Source organism: Acanthisitta chloris, unplaced genomic scaffold, assembly GCF_000695815.1.
Source record: "Acanthisitta chloris isolate BGI_N310 unplaced genomic scaffold, ASM69581v1 scaffold30363, whole genome shotgun sequence".
Lineage (NCBI taxonomy): Eukaryota > Metazoa > Chordata > Aves > Passeriformes > Acanthisittidae > Acanthisitta > Acanthisitta chloris.
Window position 1 is genome coordinate 1 of NW_008665885.1, and position 10,166 is coordinate 10,166.

Here is a 10,166-nt window from a genome sequence, read left to right on the forward strand (position 1 = left end):
TGGATCTGGTGTTGGATGATAGGGTTTGGAGTCAGAGCAGTGACAGGTCAATGGTTGGACTCAATGTCCTTAGAGGTCTCCTCCAGCCTTGATGGCTCTATTGATTAAGCAGCCTAACAGGAGATGAGGTGATCCCAGAGCTGGAGCTGTCAGTGCTGTCAGACTAACTGAAGTTTGCAAGATAGCGCTAAGGGCAGGAGACATCCAAAAAAGAGTTGTAGGGAAGAGCAGTTGTGACTGTGCTGCAGCTTATCTGCTGACCAGCTGTGTGCACCATAAGGTGTGCCTTGTCAGCAGGGTTGGCTTTTTCCCTGAAATTGAACCTGGCTCTGTGAGTCACAGATTCCCAAATGCTAGCTGGCCTGCTGGCACAAGATCAATATGCAAACCACAGGTGTTTCAGTATGATTGATGTTCCTGTGCTTTTGAGTAGAAACGTTTCCTGCAAGGTTCTGTTCTGTTCCAGTTTGTACAACTGCACATTCCCTCCAAGTCTAGTGGGATATATCCAACCCCAAACTGGCATGTGATTTTAGTGCCTTACAACAAGCTCCATTCCCTCCTCATAGTTCCAGGTATTTGCTCTCAAACTTGTGTCAGAACTGTTGCAAGTGGTGATGTGATACTTACAGGAGTCAGTGGGAATAATCAGTCTCTGGTGCTCTAGGGAGACAGTGGCTGAAGCTCTTCTCAGCGATGGCTTTCTCATCCCGAAGATGGACTGCCTGAAGATGCTAAATATCAAGTATGAAGGTTAGTGTTTTGGGCACCATCTAAGTCCAGTGTTGTGACCAAGTCTGTTCTTTTTTTCTCATTACATTGAAATCTGTATTTCTCTGCATGTATTTTACATATCTATGTCCTTAAACATCCTGTGTCCTGCTCTCCAGCTCGCTGTGTGGCCATGCTTGGCCTTTGCTTTTGCAGAAATCTCTTAAGTGTATCAGGATGGCTCTGCAGCACCAGGTGCTCGTCAGACTCACATCTCTGCCTGTTTCTGCAGTAGCTGCTGGTTTCATGAACCCCCAATAATTTCTTTTCTACACTGGAGATCTGAAGCAAACCAGGTGGGGATTTTGAGCCTCATTCACCAGCTGCATCTTGGTGCCATGCTGCTGCCCATATGTGTGGAGTTGCATGGATTTTCTGCAAGAGAATTGGGTACCTAGAGGGAATGGAAAGTAATAAATTCCCTATTTCCCAGCCAAGAACTTGCCAAGAAAGATCCTCAAACTTCTGTGACTATATTACAGTAGTAAAAACTGAGGACCTTTTCTATTCTGTGTTGCTTTGGCCAATGTACCTTCTCTTTGCAGTACATTTTTAGACAGAATGGCTCTTTAATTCTGTGTGAAACAAACTGAACCTCAAAAAGGATTAGCAAAACAGGTAGATTTTCCTGTGTTAATAATTTTCTTGTGTTAATTATCAATTTTCTGCTTATTTTACTTCTCTAGCATAAGAAAACAAAAGCTTCAGGTTCAGTGAGGATCGCAGCAAATAGCCTGGAAGCAATGGTCTTGGAACAAACCAGTTTGGAGCAAGTGTCACACCTGCATTCCACAAAAACTGCAGCACACTCATATGTGGCCTCTCTGTTTCTTTTCTAATTGCAGCAAATAAAGAGGTTTGGCAGTTCAGAGTTCCTCAGACCTTTTACTGCTTCTGGCAGCCTTTGCTGTCAGGCCTCCTCTCTCGGAGTTTTACACAGACCCTAATAGAGAAGATGTTCATGGAGCTGAAGGAATGTTCTGATTCCTCAGAGCTCCGACCTCAGTTCCTGATCAACTGGATTTCTGAGCTGCTGACTGGCATTGCCAAAGTCAACACTGGTGAGTGTGCCTGAAACTTGTGTGTTTCGAAGCATGTGAGTGGTGGGACCTTGAGAACATTTTTGTCATGTGAACCTGGCACATTACTGTTGAGTTTCATACCCTTTCCAACCTGCAGCTGATGCATGTCATGCATTTCTTGGCAAACGGTTGAAATTGTTGTCGATAGCTTTGGCAAACTGTATGTTTCATCCCAGAGATGGGCACTGAAGAGCCTCAGTTATTCAGTGTCACAAGAATCCTGTCAACAGGACTTTGATACGGTGACAGAGTATCCCTGGAGGTTTCCAGCTGGTAAATTTTGCTGCCTCTTCTGTCTTCTGCTGGTCTGGTTCAGGCTCACCAAGATTTTGCCAGTGTCTCCGGCAGTCATGGGGTAATACTTGGTGCTTTCACTCAGCGCTGAGCATATCTGTTGCATACCAAGATCCCTGGACAGTGGTAGTTCCCAGCTGTTCAGTCTACTCATTGCAGAGCTATCTGGAGTGATCCCGGGTCCCAGATACAGTATACTGCATTTATTTGGGATAATATTGTTCAAACACATCTGGTGGCTTTCCAACCTGGGATGGCATGGACAGGGCCAGCTCAGGACTGTCTGCGCCTTGTTCTGGCTCGGTCTTGTGGAGCTAACCTCGCTGCCCATGCACTGGCAAGTCCCTGAGAGCAGCCTTGGTGTATTCAGTCAGTACATTGGGCATGGACCTGGATTGAAATGCCAACTCCCTTGAGGATGTGTTCCAGGGAAAATGCAGAGGCATGAAGAGCATATTTTTAATGAGTTTTGAGCACCTTGTTGTTTTTGTTGTCTTCTTTGAAGGGAAGAAGAGACAGCACTGTAACAAACAGATGCCTGTGAAGGAGCTGTTCCTCCATAAAGTTCCTTTGCAGTGGATAAGACTGACTGACAGTTGCTTGGAAGCTCCCTGCTGGGCAACCCCACATCTTCTTCAGCTGTGAGTTTGGTCCTGTGGCCTAGAAAAGGGACAGCAAACAGTGCTCTGTTTCTGCTTTGGTTCCCTAGTGATACTGAGTCATAGTTGTGTTCCCTTCCCTTCCTCTGCATCCTGTAGAGGTTGTGGCAGGTGCATATAAAGCCCTTCTAGTTGCCACTCATCTCCCCTCTGGTTCCACAAAGAGAAGAGGGAAGAGAATTTAAAAGGATTGCATCTTCAAAATGAAAACAGCGGTTATCTGGGCAGGTATTAAAGCAGCAACCTGGTCAGAAGAAAAGTGACTTGGTAGCAGAGGTATGACTGCTGATACATAGAATCATAGAATCAACCTGGTTGGAAAAGACCTCCAAGATCATCAAGTCCAACCCTACCATGGCACTAAGTGCCACATCCAGTCTCACCTTGAAAACCTCCAGGGATGGTGAATCCACCACCTCCCTGGGCAGCACATTCCAGTGCCTGATCACTCTCTCTGTAAAAAATACAGGTGATAGGAATTTAGCACAGGTGGTAACTTTTACACATGGAAACAGCAGAGCAGGAGTTCAATTAGAAGTACCCAAAGTCCTTAATTTTAATTACAAAGAGAGTATTCCAGCATCCACCCACAGGGAATGACCAGATTTTGTCTGTTACAGGAGCTGTATGAGTGAGCTGTCCTGGAGAAAACTCACTTAAAAGCAAAAATGACTCCAGATGAAAGTTTATCACTCTTTGAGTTGTCCATTGCCCTTTTTTCCTTTCTAGGATCCTCACCATCATGAGACCTCGCTTGCCACGTGCTTCTCAGAAGAACCTTCTCTATCTTGCTTCCGTTTACACAGAGGGAGGTCCCCCTTTGTCCAGCCCAGGGCTCTCTTCAGATGGCAGTGAACAGCCAATTTACACTATAGAGAGCTTACAGTGGAGAGCCAGGCAAGAAAATCAGGTCAAAAATCAAGGGCAGACTGTAGAGAAACAAGAAGATGTGCTGGAGAGAGATGATGGTGTAGAGGAGGAGGAGGAGGAGGAAGAGATGGTAACTGAAGCAAATCCTTTGGAAGGACTTGCTTATCCTGGGAACATGGTGGCTCTTGCTGAGAAAAGGGCAGCACTGCAAGGGTCTCCCTGGCACATCACTGCAGGTAAAAACTGAGAGTCTTCATCACTGGCCAGTGCTAATTGAAATGCAAAGACGTCTCAGCCCTTTGGGCCTGGCCGTGGCTGAAGGGTGTAAATACCAAACTACTGAGAAGTGTCTTTTCCAGTCCTTTGTTTATGTGCAGGAGTCACCTCTGTCAGACTCCTCGGGTACTGTGGGTGTGTTTCCCAGGAGCATGCTTTCCTGTCTCGTTCATTTCTTACTAGCTCGTCCAAACTGTTTGGAAGGTACCCAACTGATGGGGCAGCACGCGTGCTAGCTGCGAATGGTGAGGAAAACAGGGATGTGTCTTGGACTGCAGTTTGTCAGGCTTGAGGGTATTTGAAAGCACAGCTGGGCTATGAACCTAAGGTCCATGCTCCAGGAGAGTGGCTGTTCTGGCATGGTGGCAAACAAAAGCCAGGAGCAAGGCAAGGTTTTAGATGGGATGAACAGTATATCCAGTGTTTGTTATGGGAGCAGTGCTTTCTTGTTGGGGTTGGAGGGCTCTGGAGCTGAGTGGTTTGTGTAGGGACTTGAACACAGGAGGAAGAAGTTCTTAGAAGTTGGGAGTAAGAATGGTATTTAAAGAAAGAAAAGCAACCATTAGAAGAGAATGAACTCTTGTACCCCATTCACTGAGGAGTTTTCCCAGTGAAAAAGAGATGGATAGCCTGTGAGAGTTGGATATCTTGAGAACAACAAAACTGTCCTCTGCTTCTGTGACTTTTGAGTCAGATCATGCACAGCTCCCACTGAAGGAACACACGCTGTGTCCTGAACTACCTGACTTTTGTGAGGATTTGTTTATGTAGTTGTTTGTGGGTAAACTTAATTTCTGTTTGAATAACATCTGCATAGTTCCCATCCTTAAACAGTTTGGAAGTACAGCCAGTTTGCTATACACCAACCTGTGACATCCTGTGAGGTATCAGCTGTTGACTAAGTTGTTCCCCAGAGAAAGGGTTTATCCTGGTCAGTGTATGTAGTGGCAATTTGCCTTAGAGCTGCACTGGATTCTACCACAGGCTATTTCTGCCCCTTTTGAAACTAAGATTATAACACATAGAAAGCTCTGCTCTGTCAAGATTGTTCTATTAACTGCCCAAGAATGGTGTAAAATGAAAACCAAATTAATCTGCTGGTTCTTTAGGGCAATGCTTTGGGTTTTTGAGCAGGTCCCAGGCACACAAAGCAGTTTCAGGCAAAAGAGAAGGAAATAGCCAAGTTGTAGGTGGTCAGCAGGTGTCAAATGGTCTGTGAGATTATTACTGGCTCTCTGGAGTGGTGTCCCTTCTGAAAGCTTCTGCCTGCTGGTCTGAGCTGAGCTGCTAGGGAGAGTTGCAGAAATCCGTGTTCTAGTAGAATCAAGGCACAGAGGCTTAGGAAATCTCACTGTCAAAACAATGACACAGAATTCATGTCTTTAATTTCTGAGATGTGAAATAAGATCGAAATTTAAAAAGGGATTTCCCTGATGGGAACTGTCTGAAACATTGCCCCCACACTGCACAGGAATGGGTTCACTGATGGTACAGCTGCAATGGATCATTTTCCATCGTGCAATTTTTAGCCCCCACTGGAAGTCAAATTTAACAAATGTGAACTCATGGGGAAGAAACACTGCATAAAGTGCCTGGTGCCACAGGCTCCAGTGGTGTCTCTGCAGCATGCTACAACAGCTTTCCTTGGAAGAGATAGTAAGGTTAGAAATAAAACCAGAACTAGAGTTCAGACTTACTTTTGCTGAGTACCTGAGGCTGTTTGTGTTTGCTGACTGGCTCAGCTGCATGAGGCAATATTTGTGGACTTGGGGGGAGAATCGTGTCTGAAAATCTCTCTGGGAAGCTCAGACTTGTTGTTTTTGTACTGTTCTGACCTAGATGAAGTACGATGGAAAGACTTTGCTCTTGGGAAACTCCCAGGTCAGACAGATGACCCCGATGGTCTCATGTTGGATAGTTACTCCATGATGTCCCTGCTGGATCAGCCAGTGAGAGACGAGTGGAAGTCGTTCAACACAAAGTGAGTAATGATGTGGGCAGGACTTCCCCTGAACTGTGACGTGTTCATCTCTCTGTGCCTTGTACTCGTTGATGTGAAAAAATAAGGCTGAGGTTTCCTTTTCACTTGTTAACCAAGTAGTTTGACCCAAATGTCTACTACACTCTCTAGTACCTACTAGCTGTGCTTCTCCTTTTCAAGTGATGTGTGTGTTGGGAAGGACCTGTGCAGTGCAGGTGTAATAGCATGACAGTTTGCTCTTCAGACTGTGCTGGCAGCTTTCAGCCTTGCGTGGTGCTGTTACTAAGACGCTCTGCTGCTCCCTTAAAGCTACTAGTCTGGAAGTGCAGAACTTTTGAAATCTGGTGCAGAATCTGAGTGGGGATACATGGGGGTGAGTAATTTTAATGGGAAGGACATTGCAGTTAGAGCGTTCAGGACTAGAAGCCTTGGAAGTCATTTAGCCTTCCCCAAGGTCAGTTTTCCTAGACTAGCTAATCTTGTGCAGGAAGGAGTCGTGCCAAAATGCATAGTGGTTTGCTAAGCACTGAAAGGTGCATCAGTGAGGTGTTTTGATCTTAAAGGAGAAATGTGCTCCTGAGCAGCTCTGAAAAGCAGCCTCTGCTTTACAGCTAGTTATTCCAGCTCTGAACATCTGGAAAAGGCTTAAGAGTTTGTTGGTGTATAGCTTGAAGCTGCTGCATAAGTAAAACTTTCCAAACATCTCATCCTGTTTGCAGGAATTTTTTTCTGTCCTCAGAGCAATTTGGGTTTGTTGTAACATGAGACTTAAGTTCCCAAGGTGCCTGGATACTTTAGAAGAGCTTGCAGTTGCTCCTTCCCTGGCCACAAAAGATTGTTTTCTTTGATGGGTTTTCTGGTGTATGTGTGTTGTCAAAGTTCATGTTTCATGTCACTGAGGCAACCTGTGAAGCTTTGAGGAGCTGTTCTGAGTAATTGGTAAGCCTTTCCTTTGCTCTGTGCCTCAGCACCTTTGGAATTTCAAGACTGTTGCCTCTTGAACAGACTGACTGAGAACTAAGGACATTCCAGCAGCTAAATGTTCAGAGCTGAAAATGAGAAATAAAATTGGAAATAAAACAAGTTTAGAGAGCTGTCAGAATTACTTTGGTGATGTGAACTTCTAACTCAGCTCAGTGCTTACGTGCTTGCTTTCTTTCCTCTCACACAGCTCAGCAGAACTGAATGTTCCTGTGACAGGAGGATTGTTGTGGACCCAGAATGACTTCCACAAAATAAAAAGTGGCCTTCAGCTTTTCTGAGCCAGCAGCAGAGTGCTCTGTGGCCTTCGGTATTGGAAGGAGGACTAGTAATGGTGGTGGGAAAACAGCCACTCCAGGATAGTATTTGTTGTTGTCATTTACTGATTTTTCCATGTAAAATCAGAATTTTATACAGCCAGTGTGTGTTAAGTTCCATGTACAGCAACCATTGTCTTGCTTAACCACTATCATGAGCCTTTAGCTCTAGTTGATATTTGCCAAATACAGTTAAGAGTATTCTGAAATCCCTCAAGGTTCCTTAACTTTTTTCATGGTTAATAAACAGGACTGGCTGAAGACAAACCTTCCTGCTGGTTCCTGTTTCTTTGCTTTCACTCAGGCATCCTGGAAAATGTCCTCTGGTGCTCCTTAGCCAGACCACTGAGCCCTTCCTCTTTCATCCCTACCAGTGATGCTGGTATTGTCCTGCAAGAGTGTGATTTTGCCAGGAATGATTGTGCTACAGTTTTCATCTCCCTCGGATTTCACAGGAGGCTGCGGAGCTCACTCCTAGCTGCAGCGTGGCTGAGTGCACTGCAGTGCACAGACGTCTTGCAGATGTTTTTGTCATGGTGTTTTTCAGGTGATAGTTGTGAGGCCACTACTGTCTCTGCTTGAGTGTAGCTTTGTGCTTGATGTTTTTTCCGTTCGCAATTTTGCTGAGGGTCATAGCCAATGCTGTGGTCTGTGCTGAGAGCTGGTACCGTGACTGTAAGAAGCAGACTCGAGTGAATGCCTTGCTAGAAAGTTGCTGAGCAAGTTGCTTCCAGCTGGTTTTCCCTCAATCGGTTTTCCTTACCTGTACTGCAGGTTCTTGGAACTTTGGAGGTTTCTGCAATTACTTGTCAAAACCCCATGAGTTTAAGCATAGATTTGACTCCTCAGTGCAAATCTGTTGGTGCCTCTGCTCAAAGGTAAGGCAGAGGCTCTCTCCGAGTCAGCCTCGTGGTTTGCAGGACTTACTGAACAGCAAGAGGCAGATGTCAGTAGAAAGAGCTACACGAAGGGGCACAGGCCTGAAATGCACACTTAGAGCAGTAGCTGTGTGGGTGTTGTGGGCAGAGTGGCATGTCAGGCTCAGCTTGGTGTCTGTAATTCAGTGACTCAGAACTGAACATCCTACAGGAGCTTCTAGAGGCTCTTGGCTATATAGGGGGTTAAAAAATAAAAAGCTAGAAACAAACAATCCAATGGCTCTCAGGTTTATTAAATAAGCAATTTTTAAATATATATATAAAGTAGAACATGTTTCAGTTATTAAATAATTGTGCAAAATGTCACACGGAACAGGGAGGGTCGGGGACAGCCTGGAGCTCTGCTAGAGCCTCACCATCCTCTCAGTATATTTACAAACTTCACATACCACAGACCCAGATCATAAATACTAACACTCTGCAGAGGCTAAGCTGCCACTGGCATGAGAACCATTTAAGGGATGGTACATCGAGATTTTCCCAGTTGAAACAGTACAGGAAGTACAGTCAGTGAGGGCTCTGTCACAGCAACAAGCTCTGGGGACACGAGAGGAGGTTCACAGCTGAACACACCACAGAAGTAGCAGTGACGGATCTAAGGCTCTGACTGTCATGAGTTCTGCAGTACTAATGCTTCAGGTGAACTTGTGGCAATCAAGATCAAGTATATTCCAGCTCTGGAGCAAAGCTGCACAGAAAGGATGCAAGTTCCTTCTCCTGAGCATGGAGCTTGAACTGTTCCGTTCGTGGTGTGATGCACATCCCAAGGATGCACACGGCACCAGGTGTTTGCAACTGAATTACCTGGACAGATTCTTTGCCTGTTTCGACTTTAGCATTAAGGATTTCAAAACACCAAAATCCCTAATTTGAGGCAAGATGGGATTAAAAGGGATGTGGGGGAACTCACCTAGCTAGGTATTTTGGGTGACTTGGTCTTTAATGAGGCTTCTCCTGCTCGTCCTCAGCAGCCACACATCACACCTGTTCTAAGCTTACAGTTGGAGCACTTTTACAAGTCCGCAGACTCATGCTAGGAAATAACTCGCAGCAGCAGCAACAAAAGCAGTGCACACTTATTACTACAGATTTAAGAATACCACATACTGGTTTAACACCTGTTTTCACTCATTTTGTCATTAAGACTTACATTATATTTGGGTCAACCAAAACAACCCAAAGAGATTTATAAAACTTTACAGTTAAACAGTGATGTTTAGTTCTACAAAGGAGTAAAGCTAAGTATTGCAGCTCAGTGTGACAACAGGACCAACAGCAGTGAAATCATCTACATGTACCATTTACTGAATTACTGACACATAGGTCTAACGAAGGACAGTAAGTAACAGACTGACCTCCCACAAAGCATTAGATTTTTGATTCATGAATTCAAAGTCGCACACTTTTAAGTGACAAATCATGTGACGGTAATGTAGCTAAAGATGAAAGAGAAGTAAATCAGAACTCCCAGAGAATGCTCTGGCCCCAGTAAAGGACTAAAATCTACTCTCAGCTCTGAGTGGCTGCAGTAGTCCATGATTTTCCCTTCACACCTTTTTTCCCCTCATCTACAATTGTATTTTCATGGATTTTATTAAAATATAGTTTCTAGAACTGTTCTGTTACAGCTTTAAAAAACATGTTAATACCATGCTCTCAAAAAGAGCATTTATGCAAAGTCATATTTACAATATGGACAGTTGTGATCAGGTGTCAATAAGATAAACTCTTGTAAGAAGTAATCTAAACTGATGTGCTAAAGATTAATGGATGTGTCAATTTTGAATGGTCTTGTAAACATACCTGAAAACACATGTGGCTGACTGATTACCACTCAGAGAGGTTGATCAGGAGAGACTACATCACACAGAAAGTTTCACCACCTCTGAGGAGGAGCGAACGGGCACAGAATTTGCAGATTGTCTCCATTCTGTGACTCTGAGAGGTGCTAAGAGCTCCTGGGAAAGAGACAATCTGCCCCTGAAGTGCCCTAGGGA

General features: G+C 44.7%; 1 protein-coding gene across 1 annotated transcript; it reads left to right on the plus strand.

Moving 5' to 3' along the window:
* The first annotated feature begins 716 nt into the window (after nt 1–716).
* LOC103799589 (ribosomal biogenesis protein LAS1L-like) lies at nt 717–7,228 on the plus strand. The gene is made up of 6 exons (XM_009071926.1): nt 717–753; nt 1,617–1,832; nt 2,653–2,788; nt 3,536–3,912; nt 5,792–5,933; nt 7,105–7,228. Exons 1-6 carry the CDS (start codon nt 717–719, stop codon nt 7,193–7,195), a joined length of 999 nt encoding a protein of 332 aa, XP_009070174.1. The 3' UTR covers nt 7,196–7,228.
* Nucleotides 7,229–10,166: the final 2,938 nt, after the last annotated feature.

Coding starts and splice junctions, on each gene's coding strand:
- LOC103799589 (XM_009071926.1), top strand. CDS start 717: ATGGACTGCCTGAAGATGCTAAATATCAAGTATGAAG. Junction 754..1,616: donor GCTAAATATCAAGTATGAAG/GTTAGTGTTTTG, acceptor TTCTAATTGCAG/CAAATAAAGAGGTTTGGCAG. Junction 5,934..7,104: donor TGGAAGTCGTTCAACACAAA/GTGAGTAATGAT, acceptor CCTCTCACACAG/CTCAGCAGAACTGAATGTTC.